Below are 18,249 nucleotides of genomic sequence, written 5' to 3'. Positions count from 1 at the left end.
TTTTAACAAGAAGGTATCTAAACTTTTATAGAAGAAGACACATCCACATGGCCATCCAGATCACAGGCAATTATAGCTTAAGCCCACCAGTTTTGATGGTGTGCTCACATCTCAGTTACCACCACCACCTAGAGACAGTTCTCCAGATGGAAAAGTTTCATTATTTCCAGGCAGTGTCTTAAAAAGTCCGTAATACTTGAGAGAGTAATAATCATAAGCTCTCTCCAGGGTATCAGCTATTTATGCAGCACTTAGAATTTTGCATGTTTTGTCCTCCAAAAATAGTACTTTATTTTCCCATGAGTGAGAAATATCATTATTTCCCATTATTAACCAAAGCCCATTTTTTTTTTTGCCAGCAACTCAGATGCAGCCAATTCAAGTTCTTTTATAAATTTGTGTTTCTGAGGCTTCAGAAATTTGAACAAAATCCTAACCAAAAGTCAAAATTTTCCAGATACTTTCATTGTCCCGAAGCCCTACTTGTTTGTTATATAAAGTCATACATATGGTTGTTGGTTACCTTACAGGAAAGCTGGACTTACTGATTTTTGTGTCTTTTAGGAGATCTCATTTTTCCTTTGTAACTGTAATAAGCAAAATATATAAAGAGCAGCAGCAGCCAGTGTTTAACTGGTGCCTGCTGTATGCCCGTGTGCTTATAATCCTTTACATTTAATCTGCCAAATTCTCTTAGGGTAGGTACAGTTCTTTTTTCTTTTTATAGCTGCACCTGTGGCATATGGAAGTTCCCAGGCCAGGGGTTGAATTTTAGCTGCAGCTGCAGGCCTACACCACAGCCACAGCAATGCCAGATCCAAGCCACATCTGCGACCTATACCACTGCTCACGGCAATGCCAGATCCTTAACCCACTGAGCGAGGTCAGGGATTGAACCCGCAACCTCATGGTTCCTAGTTGGAATCGTTTCCATTGTGCCATGATGGGAACTCCCTATTTTCTATATAATAGTTTGTATCTGCTAATCCCAAACCCCTAATTTTCCTTTTGGTAACCATAAGTTTGTTCTCTATGTCTATGGATCTGTTTCTGCTTTGTAAATAAATTCATTTGTATCACATTTTAGATTCTACAAATAAGTGATATCATATATTTGTCTTTCTCTGAGTTACTTCACTTAGAATGATAACCTCTAGGTCCATCCATGCTGCTGCAAATGGCATCATTTCACTCTCTTCAATGGCTGAGTAGTATTCCATTGTGTGTGTGTGTGTGTGTGTGTGTGTGTGTGTATGTGTGTGTATCAATCTTCTTTATAAGATTGGGTATTTTGAGCTAATGAGACATGTGTAAGATTTTTTTTAAGTGACATATATTTTGTATTTCAACTTAGTTTTCTCTTTTCCCATTTCTCTATTTTCTGAGAGGTCTCAGTGACTTAACCCCAATCCTCTCACCCTTGGCCCTGCTCTGACTTGACCTTCATCATCCTACCCTAGTCCTGCCCTGACTTGAACCTGGTCTTCCTGCCCCTGATCCTGCCCTGACTTAACCCCCATCCTCCCGACCCTGGTCCTGCCCTGGCTTAAGCTTCATCCTCTTGCCCCTGGTCCTGCCCTGACTTGATTCTGGTCCTCCTGCCCCTGATTCTGCCCTGACTTGATCCCTATTCTCTTGCCCCTTGTCCTGCCCTGACTTGACCCTGTTCCCCCAGCCCCTGGTCTTGCCAGGACTGGGAGCTGCACTCACCACAGTTGTCCTCGTCAGCCTGGTTCCCACAGTCGTCCACACCGTTGCAGTGAAGCAACTGAGGCAAGCACTTGGTGATGTTCCCACAGGGGAAGTAGCCCAGGGCGCATGTGACATCCTGCCCACTCCCAGGAGCAACTGTGATGAGGGAAGGGGACAGAGAGTTTACACAAAGGCACCACCAGGAGTGGTTCCGCCCACATTCCCCAAAGTTTCCCTCTTCTTATCCTGGCAGGTACCACCATCCCTGCAGCAGCCTCAACCTGAGCAGTAGCCTGACACCAATGATTTTTCCAAGAACTTTCACCTCTAAAGGATGGTCTATTCCATATCCCCAGAAGATGCCAGGATTCTTCTCTTTGCTTTTCTCATGTTACCCACCTGGCATATCCTCATCATCCCTTTTTTTTTCTATAAAAAGTATGCCTATAACTTACAGCCCTCTCTCTTTCAAAAATATTTCAGTCTTTTAAAAAATCAGGACTCTTCTGCATTGGCTCAGCCTCAAGACTTTTCTGATGATGAGGGAGGAAGAAGACAAGGAGGGTGATCTGAAGGCACTGCCTGGGCTTGGTCATATGTAGGGTGGTTCTTGAAGTCCTGTGCCAGGCTTTGGGCATGTCACATGGGTAAAACAGAGTTCCTGCCTTTGTCGCACTGGCTTCTTTCACCTTGTAATGTGCATTCCATGTTCCTCCATGTCCTTTCGTGGCTTAGTAGTAACTCACTTTTTTTAGTGCTAAATAATCTTCTGTTGTCCAAATGTACCCTAGTTTATCCATCCATTCACTTAACGGAAGGACATCTTGGTTGTGCCCAAGTTTTAGCAATTTTGAGTAAAGCAGTTTTTTTGTGAGGATGGACATAAATTAACTGTGCCATTTAAAAACCTGAGATTTGGAGTTCCTGTTTTGGCTCAGTAGGTTAAGAACCCGATACAGTGTCCCTGAGGATGTGGGTTTGCTCTCTGGCCTTGTTCAGTGGGTTAAGGATTCGACATTGCTGCAAGCTGCAGTGTAGGCCAGCAGCTGCAGCTCCGATTTGACCCCTAGCCCTGAAACTTCCACATGCCCCAGGTGCAGCCATAAAATGAGAAAAAAAAATTAAAAGGCTGAGATTTATGTAAATCAAAAGTTATTGTAGAATCCAAGATAACTCTGTTGCTTATTATCCTTACTAACTTTGTAAATATTTGAGACTTTCTAGAAAAATTGTCAGTTATAAAGAAATAAAAACAGAATAGTTTAAATGGTCAATAAAGCTTATTGTGTAAAAACATAATTGTCTATCATCAAAACATAAAAAGAATAAAAGTGACGGTTTCCCTTTTAAGATGCAGTGGGAAATTTTAATAGCAGGACAAATGACACTCTAATAGGGCAGCAATCCATCTATGTCAGGTTTTGCCTGCCCTTATGTGTTTCAGAGTGCGCACCATTGGTTGAAGGAAATAGTCAAGTCTATGCAATAATAAGCTTTTTGTAAATAGTGTTCTCATTTGATAAATTATTTAAAAATTAGTTGTCAATCTTTCCTCAATAAATTGATTAAAACAAAGTCAAGATAAAGGCCTTGTATACCACAAGATGTCATAGGCAGAACATTATACACTTCAGACAACTGAAGTGTGCATATAAAGAGATTGATCTTTGTTGAGACTGACTTATATCTTTGTTAATTTTTTAATAGCCAACTTTAAAAATCAAGGGTTTCAGAAAAATTCTTTGATGAATTGTAAGGCTTAAGCTACAGTGACTGTTTGAAGACATTTTAACTGGACATACCCGCCCATACTTTCATGCTGCTGTTTTGAACATTCTTCTTCGAGTAACTTACTTTTATGAATAATATGCTTTCATGTCCTGTCTTTAACATTTCTATTTAGAGGCAGATATAGTTCTTTTTTTTTTTTTTTTTTTTTTTTTTTGTCTTTTGTTGTTGTTGTTGTTGCTATTTCTTGGGCCGCTCCCGCGGCATATGGAGGTTCCCAGGCTAGGGGTCGAATCGGAGCTTGTAGCCACTGGCCTACACCAGAGCCACAGCAACGCAGGATCCGAGCCGCGTCTGCAACCTACACCACAGCTCACGGCAACGCCAGATCGTTAACCCACTGAGCAAGGGCAGGGCCCGAACCCGCAACCTCATGGTTCCTAGTCGGATTCCTTAACCACTGCGCCACGACGGGAACTCCTTTTTTTTTTTTTTTTTTTTTGTCTTTTGTTGTTGTTGTTGTTGCTATTTCTTGGGCTTTTTTTTTTTTTTTTTTGTCTTTTGCAGATATAGTTCTTTAATGACTGTGTCCTGAAATTAGTCTTACATTTTCATAGCATTATGATTCAACAAATATATTTGAAATCTTAGTGGAGTTCCCATCTTGGCCCATTGGAAACAAATCCGACTAGGAACAATGAGGTTGCGGGTTCGATCCCTGGCCTCACTCAGTGGGTTAAGGATCCGGCATTGCCGTGAGCTGTGGTGTAGGTTGTAGACAGCTTGGATTTGGTGTTGCTGTGGCTCTGGCATAGGTCAGCAGCTACAGCTCTGATTAGACCCCTAGTCTGGGAACCTCCATATACCACAGGTGCAGCCCTAAAAAAAAAGACAAAAGACAAAAAGACAACAAAAAAAGAAATCTTAGAGATTTTTAAAATAATTTTTTTAGAGATGAGTTCAAACTTAAAGAGAAGTTGCAAATATAGTATAAAGAATGTTTACCTCACCTTAAACCATTTGAAAGTAAATTCCTTTGGAAAAGGAAAATTTATGGAAAAATCATGTTCCATACCCCTAAAAACTTCAGTGTGTGAATAGTGCTGAAATGAACATAGGTGTGCATGTATATTTTTGAATTACAGATGAATATTTTAAGAAGATGTGGTACATATACACAATGGAATACTACTCAGCCATAAAAAAGAACCAAATAATGCCATTTGCAACAACATAGATGCAACTAGAGATTCTCATACTAAGTGAAATTAGGTAGGGAAAGACAAATACCATATGCTATCACTTATATGTGGAATCTGGCACAGATGAACCTATGTACAGAACAGAAACAGACTCACAGACATGGAGAACAGACTTGTGGTTGCCAAGGGGGAGGGGGGAGGGAGTGGGATGGACTGGGAGTTTGGGGTTGGTAGATTCAAACTATTACATTTAGAATGGGTAAGCAATGAGGCCCTGGTGTATAGCACAGGGAAATATATCCAATCTCTTGGGATAGAACATGATGGAAGATAATATGAGAAAAAGAATGTATATATATGTATGAGAGGATCACTTTGTCTACAGAAGAAATTGGCACAATACTGTAAATCAATTAAACTTTAATTAAAAAAAACTTTGGTGTGTATTTCCTATAATAAAGGTCATTTCCCTACTATAAGGACATTCTCCACTCTAGATCCATCAAAATTAGGAAATGAACTTTGATACCTTACTGCCATTTAAAGCTCAGAACCCATTCAAGTTTCACAAATTGCCCCCAAATGTCCTTCATAGTAAAGGATGCATTTCACTCTCACTCCTTGCATGATGTTGTTATAGTTCTTTAGTTTCCTTTGGTCTGAAATAATTTCTTAGTCTCTCCTCATCATCCATGACCTTGTCACTATTGAAAATTGCAGGTTAGGGAGTTCCCACTGTGGCTCAGTGGGTTAAGAACCTGGCTAGTACCCATGAGGGTGCAGGTCCAATTCCTGGCCTTGCTTATTGGGTTAAGGACCTGGGTAGGTTGCAGATGCAGCTTGGATCTGCTATTGCTATGGCTATGGCATAGCTTGCTGCTGCAGCTCTGATTTGACCCTTAGCAGGGAACTTCCATTGCTGCAGTTGCAGCCCTGAAAAGAAAAAAAAAGGAAAAGAAAAAGAAAAAGAAAAGAAAATTGCAGGTGAATTATTTAATAGAATGTCTTGAATTTTGGGTTATTTCATCACAATTTGATAGAGGTTATGCACCTTTGGCAAGAAATTCACAGAGGTGAAGCTCATTTCACCCCGTCAGACAGTGCAAGATTTGATTTGTCCCATTCCTGATGATGGTCACTTTGGGCACTTGATCAAGGTGATGTCCCCCAAACTTCCCCACTCTGAAATTAGCCTTGGGGATTACTAAGCATTTGTAGAGGGGTCTTTGAAACTATGTAAAAATCTCTTCCCTTGCTGAAGGTTTTCCCCTGCTCTCTTCCAAACCAGGAGGAGTCTACAGCCATACCACCCTGAACATGCCCCATCTTGTCAAACCATGAGAAGAACCCTTATATCTAGAGAAGGAAAGCTAGCACCAAAATGAGTCAGCCCAAGCAAACCTACTTTTTTTCCATTGATTTCCCCATATATTAACCTCCTCACAATTTACCATCCCTAGAAGCTCAGGCCCCCTTTCCTGTGTCCTCTTTGCTAAAATGGTCTAACCACTTCTTTGAGTTTTCTTATCTGTGGAGATGCCATGTATGTACAACTAAAAATATTAACATCAATAACGTTTCTAACATTTTCCTCCCTGTTAACCTGCCTTTTGTCATTTTTTTTTTTTTTTCTCTTCAGGGCTGTATTTGTGGCACGCCGAAATTCCCAGGCTAGGGATTGAATCAAACCACAGCCACAGTGAGGCCAGATCCAAGCCACATCTGTAACCTACACCATAGCTCACGGCAATGCTCTATCCTTAATCCACTGAGTGAGGCCAGGGATCGAACCTGTATCCTCATGGATACTAGTTGGGTTTGTTACAGATGAGCCACAACAGGAACTCTGTTTTTTGTTTTTTTAGGGTGGCACCTGAGGCATATGAAAGTTCCTGGGCTATGGGTCAAATCCTAGCTTCAGCTGCTGACCTCCACTACAGCCCTGGCAATACCAGATCCAAATTGCATCTGTGAACTACATCTTACCTTGCAGTAATGCCGGATCCTTAACCCACTGAGAGAGGACAGGGATTGAATTTGTATCCTTGTGGATACTAGTTGGATTCTTATCCCCCGAGCCACTTTGGCTTGCAGGTCCTCTTTACAGGATGTGATACTTTCTTCCCCAGCTCCCTAGTTTATAGGTGGCTAAGAGGCACAGTTCTGGTGATGAAAAATGGTAGCAACCTGCTGAGGAAGTTCTGAGGGGTTGGCTTTCTGTTATAAGAAAGGATGGAGCAGTTACCCTGTCCTCAGCTTCTTCCTGCCTTTCACATGTGTGAAGTGTGGCGCTGCAGCAGTGGTCTTGCAGCTGTGAGGTAGCAAGCCTTCCTGTGAGGCCAGGAAAACTCACAGGGATCTGAGAAATGCTAGCCTTGAAATCATAAGGCATTTCTCCTTACGTGAGGAAAAGAAACATCTACTTGTTAGGGCCATGGTAGGTCATATTCCTCTATTTTGCAAGAAAATGCATTCCTAACTTACATGTCAAGAACCTCATTAAAAAATTTCCAGACATGAAAAAATCTCACAATGGCAATTTATTTGTGAGGATGGTTGAATGAGTAAGTGAAAGCCTAGTGGGGCTTAGGGGGCAGGAGTAGCAGGGGCCCATGCTCCCTGAGCCTCACTGGTGAACCGCCTACACCTACTCACTTTCAAAGTTGGCCGGGTTAGCACTTTCTGTTGGGTTGTTTAGATCAAGAGGGAATAAAAACATCACAGAGCTATCAAATCTTTCCCTGGCATCCAGTTTACTGGAATCTCCAAGGGAGATAATTGGGAAATAAAAAGACAGTTTAGGGTATGAAGAGATTGTTGATACCGACATGCAAATGAAACTTTTGTATGATGTACTCTCTGTAGCAGGATGGTCTCTGGCAATCCTGCCAGACTCATCATTACAGACAACTGGGTAGCCACATCCATACAACTGAAGGAATAAAAACCAGAGTAAGGCTTTACCTCTGTTTACTTCCCACCGACATTATTGTAACTTTCCTGGACTAGAGGAATGGGGCTTGCCTTTATTCTGCGGAAAGAAATCCTTAATGACTAAAATAACTTGTTTGCATTTTATAACTTAGTTTTACATTGTCCATAGTTCTGAGGTTTCTTTGACCTGATAGTAAGCAGTTTAATTTCATTTAACAAGTTTATTGCAATTCACTACTATCAGTGCAACAGAGGTACTTAAAAAAGAATTGTAAGAATTCTGTAAGGATATTATTTCGCCATTGGAAAGACAGCTTGGTGTCTTGCCATAAATGGATTCTTGCCTTCTTAGTTTGCATGATATACTCTTGCACTTCATATTAAAATAGAAAAAAATAGCATATATTGTTGTAGGGCTAGAAATCATGGTCACTTGTTTTAATATTGAATGTATAATTTGTATATGAGATTATTTTTTAAAAGCACATCCACTTCTGGTGGAGCCAATAAAAATCCCAGTGTTGGGAATCAGTACACTGAAAGATCTATCCCTCATATGTCACCTCCCTAGATCTGTGACCCTTGGGCCATTTTTTTTGAGCTTAAGTTCCATCGTCTGGAAAGTGAGTGGTTCAATAGTATTAAACATGACTTAATGGAATTAGGGCTTGGGGAAGGAGCTTTAGAGGTTCTGCAAGTCCTTGAATAGAACTTTTTAAAAATGTATTTTAAACTAAAAATATGGTGAAAACAATACACATAACTGTGTTACATATATAAGAATTCAACACCACGTTAATGGAGGAAACCAGGTTAACGTCTCTCTGCATAGATCTTGAATAACAATTCTTCCAGGTCTGCTTAACTGAAGAACCACATTGCAATGTGAGTTTTTGTTTTAAACTAGGACCATTTACAACTCTATGTGTGCATAAATGTTTGTTTTGATACTGAATGCATAAATTTTGTTGAACCTGATATTACTAGAGTTGTAATATCATACTCATAACCTCTAGTTCAAAATTATTGTTTTCATTAGCTTGGCCTCTTTATTCTTATTGATTTGTTCTTTAATAAATACATTTTCTAAATGTGTTGAGAAGTTTTAAAACTACTGATCACCCAACTTGCTTTTTCAATTATACTTTTACATGCCTTGGCTTTTGTGTACCCCCAAACTCATTTTTCTATACATGGACAGGATTCATATAATTCATCTAAATTCAAGATTTCTTAAACTTTAAAAATCTGTGCCTGGTTTTGATGATTAAGTATATTTTACAAGGATATTTCCTGAGATTCTGATGATTTCCCACAGAGATGAGCATATATCTTGCTAAAGATTATATATATATTTTAAAAAGTATAGTTGATTTACAATATTATATTAAATTTATATGTACAGCATAGTGATTCAAAATAGTTTTGGATTTTACTCCATTTAAGGTTACCACCAAATAATGGCTATATTCCTTATGTACAACGTACCTCTTGTATCTCATATCTCATTTATTTTATACATAGTGGTTGGACCCTTAATCTCATACACCATCTCATCTTTCTCCCATGATAACCACTAGTTTTTTCTCTCTTCGATGATAACCACTAGTTTTTTCTCTATATTTGTGAATTTCTTTCTGTTTGTTATATTCATTGATTTCATTTTTTTAGACTTCAAGTGTAAGTGATATAGAGTATGTGTCTTTGTCTGACTTATTTCACTAAGTATAATATCTTCCAGGTCCATCCATGTTGCGGCAAATATCAAGCTTTGATTCTTTTTTATGACCGAGTAATATTCCATTGCATATATATCACATCTTCTTTATCTGTTCATCTATTAATGGACACGTAGGTTGCTTCCATGTCTTGACTATTGTAAATAGTGCTGCTCTGAACACTGGGGTGCATCTATCTTTTCAGATTATTGTTTTCATTTTCTTCAGGTATACATCTAGCAGTGGAATTTCTGGATTGTATGGTAATGCTATATTTAGTTTTTTTTAGGAAACTCCATACTATTTTCCATAGTGGTTGTATGTTACATCCCACCCAACAGTGTATGAGGTTCCCTTTTTTCAACATCCTTGTCAACATTTGTATTTATAGTCTTTTTTGTGATATACATTCTGACAGGTATGAAGAGGTATCTCATTGTGGTTTTGATTTTCATTTCCCTGATGATTAGTAATGTTGAGCATCTTTTCACGTGCCTGTTGACTATCTGCATATCTTCTTTGGAGAAATGTCTATTCAGATCTCTTGCCCATTTTTAAATCAATTTCTTTGTTATTTTGATATTGAATTTTATGACCCTTTACCTGTTATATAATTTGCAAATATTTTCTCCCATTCAGTAGGTTTTCTTTTTAATTTTATTAGTAATTTCCTTTGCTGTGCAAAAGCCTTTAAGTTTAATTAGGTTCTATCTGTTTATTTTTGCTTTTGTTGCCTTTGCCTGAGGAGACAGCTCTAAAAAATATATGTCAAAGTGTGTTCTGACTATAGTTTCTTCTAGGAGTTTTATGGTTTCCAGTCTTACATTTATATCTTTAATCCATTTGGAGTTTATTTTTGTGGATGGTGTGAAAGATTATGTATCTTTTGTGGGTCCATACCAACAAAGTCAATTCTATTTTTTTTTTTTGTGCTTAAGAAAGAAATAAAGAATAGCTTTTTGGAAATACAAACTTATCATATTCAATTCACTATGTTAAGACATACATGCCTTACTCTGTCTATTCCTCAACCCTGATAGGCTGCTCTTCACTGAGAATCTCTGTTTAGACGGTTCTGTGTTGTTTGTCTCTACATACGGGATGATCCAGTGATTACTGGATGTGAAACTCGACTTGGGTGTGTGTGTGCGTGAATCTGCAGATATGCACACAGCAAGATTTAAAGCACAAAGGCAGAGGACAGTGAATGGCTTCATCTGAATCATTTTTTGCTTCTTTTAAAATTAAGTTTATTTAGTCCTCAATGTGATAGCAAGCTCTTTTCAGATAAGGAGTAAATAGATGAGATTGAAAAGTTTAAGAAAATGCGATTTTGTGAAAATATTGTTACGCTTACCCCACAGGGAAAATAATATGACATAGCAGTAGACATAGCTCTAGATAAGTTTTTGAAGCCTCTCTAATCACAATAAATGAAGTGTTAAATATATCTGGATATATTTACACACTGTGTATTTGTTGAGGCACTGGGACCAAGAAATTAATAATTTAAACAGAGACCGAATAGCAAAGACTCAGAACTGTAGTAGAACACTTAGAAGAATGATACAAAAGAGCCTACTTATAAAACAGGAAAAAAAAAAAACCCTCACAGATTTAGAAATCAAACTTAGGGTCACCAAAGGGGAAACCATGGGTGGGAGGGATAAACTGGGAGGATGGGGTTAATGTACACACTACATAAAACAGGTAAACAACAAGGACCTGCTGTATAGCACAGGGAGGTCTACTCAATATTCTGTAATAACCTGTATGGGAAAAAATAATGGATATATGTATATGTATAACTGATTCATTTTGCTATACACCTGAAACTAACACAATATTGTAAATCACCTGTAATTCAATAAAATTAAAAAAACACTTAGCAGAGCTCTGGTGATGCAGGGGATGATCAATGGTGGTGACAACATAGCATTGGCTCTGTCCACATGGTGTAAGTTAATGCTGAATATTAGTATAAATGCATCTTGCTTTTAGAGATACCTGAATTTAAATTTTTGTGATTACTGTTTTTTTTAATTTGCATTCTCTCATCTCATACAAAAATCATTCATAATTCAAGAAATTTATAAATAGTTTAAAAAATGCACAGTATGAGTTCCCACTGTGGTGCAGTGCGTTAAGAATCTGACTTCAGTGGCTTGAGTCACTGTGGAGGTGCAGGTTCAAACTCCAGCCCAGGAACTTCCACATGTTGTGGGTGAGGCCATAAAAAAATGCACTCTAACTGAAAAATTACTCCAACGCATAAGAACTTATATATTATAGTCAGAATTTGTGCAATTTGGAAAAAAATGCTTAATATTTTAATTGCAACAGCAGAAATATTTTTGATGAGGCACTTAACTCTTCCTTCTCCTGGAAACCCTTTGAGATTATTAAGTGGATGGAAAAAACAGAGGAACAGTCCTATATGCTGATTGCCAAGTGAGACACTGTACTGAGTGAAAATTAGCAGCTTTTTTTTTTTTTTCTGTCAGAGAATGAATTATTGTCATTCCCCATGACTAAAAAATGTGCATGTGCCTTGTCTGCATTTCCTGGGTCTGTGTGAACAGTAGTGCCCAGAGAAGGGAAAATTGCTCCAGACTTTGTGCAGGGATCACAGCTTCTCTTTAACTTAACTGGGTGCCAATTAACTGAAGGGCCAAAGTGAATGAGGAAGTACAGTAAAGCATTTTTATAACGTGGTTTTGAAGAAACGGCCCTCATTTCCATATAGTAAGGTAATCATGCTGTGGCTGGCTATCATTTTTTGGAGGGAGACATGATTTGTCCTGGGTTGTATCCAAATCTTGAATCCCTCCATCAGAACTAAAATCTTAAGGGTTTCAATAAACATGCCTTGGAAGCTAAGTTCCTAATGATTTACTATTAATGGAATAAAACTTAGGTTTTACTTTTTGACACACCTTGACAGACTCTCACAAGCATTTATGATTGTGTCTAGGGAGCTCATTTTCTATAGAAAACACCAACTCAGTGAAAACATACCCCTTATTCTGTAACAACTTTAAACTTCAATGGAAAATGTCATCGTGGTTGCTCTGAAATCAATGCAGTCACCGTGTTAAAGACAGTTCTGCCTACTTAAATTCAAAATAAAGGGGTGAGTGTAATTGGTACATTAATTGCTTATACTGTTTCTGAATAGCTATGACTTGTGCAGGTACTAAGGTAAGATTTCCATTGGATTCTATGACTTATTTCCAGCATTTGAGATTTTTTTTTTTTGGTCACGCCTTCAGCATGTGGAAGTTCCTGGGCCAGAGATCAAACTCATGCCACAGCTATAACCAGAGCCACAGCAGTGATAATACCAGAACCTTAACCCATTGGGCCACAAGGGAACTCGTTGAAACCCTTATAATCTATGGAAAATATGCAATATTCCTATTTTCTTCAGTTGCTAACCACAGTGTTAAAAGCATAGAGGTAGTTTGCTAAAACACTTTGTTAGGAAGTAAAATTTTAGAAAGCACACACACAAAAAAGAAAAACCATGTACAGAGGCAAATGTTCCCCATATTTACCCATTTATTTTATAATTTCTATCTTAAATGCTATCATGTATTGCAGATATCCAAAAACAAAACAAATAAAAATGCCAGTAGTACTAGAAGGTTGTTAAATAAATATGTGGTATAATTTCAGAACTATGTATTCTTATATAGATATTCAGTTCAGCATTTTGGAAAGTGAGGTAGATATACATCTACTAATGTAATATGATATTCAGTGCACATTCTTAAGCTACAGAAAATATGCTAAACAAAAGCCTATGTAATTTGGTCTTATTTGTATAAAATAAAGCATACATAATCCCATGTTTATAAAGTTCTGTTATACTAACAAGAAACTCTTACCAGTGGTGGTCTTTGGGAATTGGGACCAATAATGGCAGGAGAAAGAGGTGAATTTACCTTTTAGCTTATACCCTTAGGAAAATTTGGATTTTTGAAAGAGGTATTACTTTGATAAGAAAAAATAATCCAGGAGAGGGGTATATTGGGAATTTGGGATTAACAGATACACACGACTGTAGATAAAATAGATAAACAGCAAGGACCTACTGTATAGCACAAGGAACTATATTCAATATCTTATGATAAACTATAATGAAAAAGAATATGAAAATGAGTATATATATATATATATATATCTCCAAATCACTTTTCCATATACCTGAAATATTGTAATTCAATTATACTTCAGTAAAAAAAGAATCTGAAACTATTTACAGATAATTCAAATGCATGGAAATCTGGTTTCTTGGCTATAGATGAAGAGGCACTTGTAATTAGCTGGCTTTCATTTTTAAAAATTTATTTTCTATTAAAGTAGAGTTGATTTTTACAGTGTTGTGCTAATTTCTGCTATGCAGCCTACTGACCACATCAAACCTACATACACATTCTTTTTCTCATACTATTTTCCATAATGTTCTATCCCAAGAGACTGGATATAGTTCCCTGTGCTGTACAGTAGGACCTTATTGCTTATCCATTCTAATAAGCAAACTTATAATAGTTTGCATCTACTAACCCCAAACTCCCCATCCATCCCACTCCCTCCCTCCTTCCCCCTGGCAACCACAAGTCTGTTCTCTATGTGAGTCTGTTTCTGTTTTGTAGATAGATTCATTTTTGCCATATTTTAGATTCCCCATATAATGGCATTTGCAGTAACATGGACGTAACTAGATATACTCATACTAAGAAAGAGAAAGATGGTTTTCTTTGGACCTTTTGAAAGGAGGTAGGACCAGGCCAGTGGCTTTCAATCAAGGATGTTTTACAGCCCAGAGAACATTTGGAACAGTCTGGAGGTATTTCTTATTATCGCCACTTGGGGTGTGCTACTGTCATCTAATCATTAGAGTTCATTGATGCTGCTAAATATCCCACAATACACTATCCCAAAGATTCATTGTTCTAAAATGTCATTAGTACCCAGGTTTAGAAACTTGGGACTAGGGATTGGTGAAGCACCAGTGGGAAAAAAATTCCATGTCAGCAGACTGCCAACACATGTGCTTACTTGCAAGAGAGGCAATTTGTTACTTCTGTGGCTGTTTATCTTGCACAGATATTCTCATTGATTTAATGAGATTCTAGATATAGATGGACATTACTAAGCAGAGGGACCAGTGCAGATGTTGCATCTCTTGAAAGGTTGTGATTGCTGTTGTCTTGACAAGTAACTTGGGGAGGAGACTGTCACTGGTCCTGTCCCCTAACGGCAGGAACGATATTCAAGTTATAAGGAGTTATTTCTTAGCTACAAGAATTATTTATTACATAATGGACTGGGTTACTAATACAATCTCTGGAGGTTTTGAAAAATTGGAAAGATAATTTAAGGATATTCTGCCAAAATTAAGGAAATCAGCCACAAAATATTTTCAGGCCGTTTAAACTAGTTCCATCAATCTATGAATAACAAACAGATGTTTAAAAGAAGCTATCATTTAAGGAATATTTTAGACTTCAGATTTGAGATTTTGAGATGTGTGTACTCTGATATACACAAAAAATCTTGAAAAAAATTGTCTATATCTCGATAAATGAAAAAAGGGAGTTCCCTCTGTGGTACAGTGGGTTATGGATCTGGCACTGTCTCTTCAGTGGCTTGGGTCACTATGATAGAGTGCAGATGCGGCTTGGATTTGATCCCTGGCCCTGGAACGTCCATATGCTAAGGGTGCAGCATATATATATATATATATATATATATATATATATATATAAAGTAGCCTTTCTTCCTGAATCAATTGCCCTGACAAAATTCAGGTACTCAATATCTCTTCATGCTGTTGCCTTAGCCCAGCTTCTCATGTTCAATTTTTGCTAATGTTCTATCTCATACATTATACTGGGCTAGAGAAATTGGACATTTAGTTTCCCAAGAATTATGCCTTTTTTCTTTGACTGGCCTCATGCCATTCTGACTGCAAACCCTACACAGAACTGACCTAAGGACAGAACTCTTTTCAGTCCCCAAATGTGCCATGACCACTGTTGCCTCCTTCCAATAAAATGGGAGCTCTACTTCCATCCCTCTCTCCTGCTCAGGACGGATCCAGCGATTCTCCCTTCTCTCTCTGTCTCATCCATTCTCATCTCTTTCCTAGATCATTCCCACCCGCCTGAAACATGCTCTTGGGTCCCCCTTCTTGAAAATAAGACAAGACAAAAGAAAACAAATTTTGGAGTTCCTATTGTGGCTCAGAGGATTAAGAACCCAGCATAGTCTCTCTGAGGACACAGTTTGATCCCTGGCCTTGCTCGGTGGGTTAAGGACCTGGCTTTGCCGCATGCTGTGGCGTAGGTCACACATGCTGCTGGGATCCAGCATTGCTGTAGCTGTGGCATAGGCTGTAGCTGCACCTCTGATTCCACCCCTAGCCCAGGAACTTGCATATGCCACAGGTGTGGCCTTTTTTAAGAAAAAAATAAAAAAGAAAAAGAAAACAAATTTCTTTCCCCACTCCAGGCACATCCTCATGTCTTGTCTCCCCTTTTTAGTAGATATTGTCAGAAATTCTATACTGGTATCTCTAATTTGAGTTTTGGGTGTTGCTCTAAAGGTTTGGAAATCCACTGAACACAAGGGTAGGCTTCCTTAATGAGTTTAGGTTATCATGTTTGTAATAGGGAAGAACAAATCTGACTCCACATTGGCTCTGTTTTCTTTTGCTTTAAACTTTGTACTCAATTGCTTTTGCTACAAGTTAATCACTAAAGGAATGTTGCCTTCAACTTAGAGGCTATGTAATGACCCATCTCTGGGAACCCTGTATCCCATGCCTGAGCCATTGGGCTCACAGGAAACATTCTGATCAGGCCCACCTGTGAAAGGCAGCAGAAAAGAAGAAATTAGCACATCCCCTCCAGAGTCTGGCCCCAATCAGAAAATATTTGCGACAACTTATCACTTTTATACTTTACCTCCTCAACTCTCCCTCTGTGTTCTATAAAAGAAACTAGCATTCAAACCCGGGGATGAGTCCACCATCTTCTGGGGCTGACAGCTTTTAGAATAAAGTTGCTATTTCTTGCCCCAACAGCCCATCTCTTGATTTATTGGCTTGTCATGTGGCCAGCAGTATAAACTGGATTCGGTCACATGTTGAGTAGGGCAGTGATGCTTGGGGTCTTTGAGGGTACTCGTGTCCTATAACTTTGACCACAGACTTCTGTGCTTTTGGAGTCCTGTCAAATTTTTATGGTTTTTCCTCCACAATTCTTTACTAGCTGTCACTTCAGCTATCATTAATTTGTCTGCCTCTGGAGTCTCAGCAGTCTGATTACCATTTCTAATTTATTACTTGAATCTGCTATAGCCAAACATGCAGATTTCTTTGTAAAGAGTGAGCAATTAAGGTGTGAATGAGGGCCTGAAAACGGACAAGGTAGTCTTCCTTCCTTTCAGTCATTCTTTCTTCCTTCCTTTCTTTCTCTCTCCTTTTCTTTCTTTTCTCTCTCCTTTTCTTTCTTTTCTTTCTTTCCTTCCTTCCTTCTTTCTTTCTTTCTTTCTTTCTTTCTTTCTTTCTTTCTTTCTTTCTTTCTTTCTTTCTTTCTTTCTTTCTTTCTTTCTCTTTCTCTCTCTTTCATTTTTTTTCTTTTTACGGCTGCGCCACAGCATGTGGAAGTTCCCAGGTTAAAGATTGAATAGGAACTGCAGCTGTTGAACTATGTCTCAGCCACAGAAACAGATCTGAGCTGCATCTGCAACCTATGTCTCAACTCGAGGCAATGCCAGATCCTTAACCCACTGAGTGAGGCTAGGGATTGAATATGCATCCTCATGCACACACTGAGCCACAGGGGGAACTCCTCCCCTTTTTTTTATACCTTTGATTCTTCAAGAATCAAAGTTTTTAAGATTCTAGGATAAGTGAGCTTTGGGGTGAGGTGTTATTATAAGATTGCTTAGGGCTTAGGATCTTGCCACAATAAACATTCAGTGAGCATTTATTGAATGAATGCCCATGTTGTCTAACACACAGGATAGCTGAAAGTTCTAAATTTCGTATTTTTACATGACTGGTGTATGGCTTAAACTATGACAAAACTCTTATCTTGACTGTCCAAGCATCCCATTTGATTCCTGCTCAGTGGTGTGAGAGGAGGCAGTTTATTGATGACATTGGTAGTGTAGTCAAGAAATAAAGATGCTAAATCAAGGGCAGTGTTACATCTTCCTAACAACTCTTCCCTCCAGAAGCTCAAGTCCATTCCCACCGTCTCAACTGTGATTCTGATCTGGATTATTTCATGTCTGGCTAATACATTTAAGGAATTGAAATATAGTTGGTTTATAGTATTATATTAATTTCAGGTGTGCAGCAAAGTACATACACACATATATATGTATGTGTGTACATATATATATATATATGTAAACTGATACATTTTTAAAAATAAAGAATATTTATGTATATTTGGCTGCAGTGTGCAGTAGCTTGATGTGGGATCTCAGTTCCCAGACCAGGGATTGAATCCTGGCTGCACAGGTAAAAACTCCCACTGCTAGACCACCAGGGAACTCCCTATATTAAGCATTTTCACATGAATAGTCTTATATATTCCAATTCATTCTGCTATTTGCTTTTTCAATGAGTTACATTTTCAAAATGGATACAAGAAGCTCTTGTTCTTTCATTGTAACTGATGTGTGGTATCCCATGTGCGAGTATTCCACACTTTATTCTGCTTTTTTTTTTTGGTGGCACCCACAACATGCAGAAGTTTCTGGGCCAGGGTAGCAATTTAAGCCACAGCAGAGACAATGTCAGATCCTTAACCTACTGAGCCACTAGGGAACTCTCTTCATTCTCCTCTTGATGAGCCTTTGAATTATTTCCAACTGTTTTGCTATTACCAATAAGTTGTGACATATATCCTTGTAAATGCCTCAGGTGCATATGTGCGTTTCTCTAGAAGTGG

General features: G+C 38.3%; 1 protein-coding gene across 50 annotated transcripts in view; it reads right to left on the bottom strand.

The window, feature by feature from the left end:
• Positions 1-18,249, bottom strand: part of RXFP1 (relaxin family peptide receptor 1) — a 128,318-nt gene that overhangs the window by 81,796 nt on the left and 28,273 nt on the right. For 34 of the 50 annotated variants that reach the window (XM_021101289.2, XM_084972129.1, XM_084972132.1 and 31 more), the window contains one exon: positions 1,711-1,848. The exons of the other annotated variants lie outside the window; for them this stretch is intronic. In XM_021101289.2, the coding sequence (XP_020956948.1) occupies positions 1,711-1,848 (138 nt within the window). The remainder of the gene's footprint in view (positions 1-1,710; positions 1,849-18,249) is intronic. 50 annotated transcript variants of the gene reach the window in all.

This window comes from Sus scrofa, chromosome 8 (genome assembly GCF_054392235.1).
Source record: "Sus scrofa isolate SSC_HxYL_T2T_F1_AM1 chromosome 8, Sscrofa_HxYL_maternal_Yorkshire_Landrace_v2.0, whole genome shotgun sequence".
Classification (NCBI taxonomy): domain Eukaryota; kingdom Metazoa; phylum Chordata; class Mammalia; order Artiodactyla; family Suidae; genus Sus; species Sus scrofa.
Note: the sequence above shows the minus strand (reverse complement) of the source record. Positions and strands in the feature narration are given on the sequence as shown.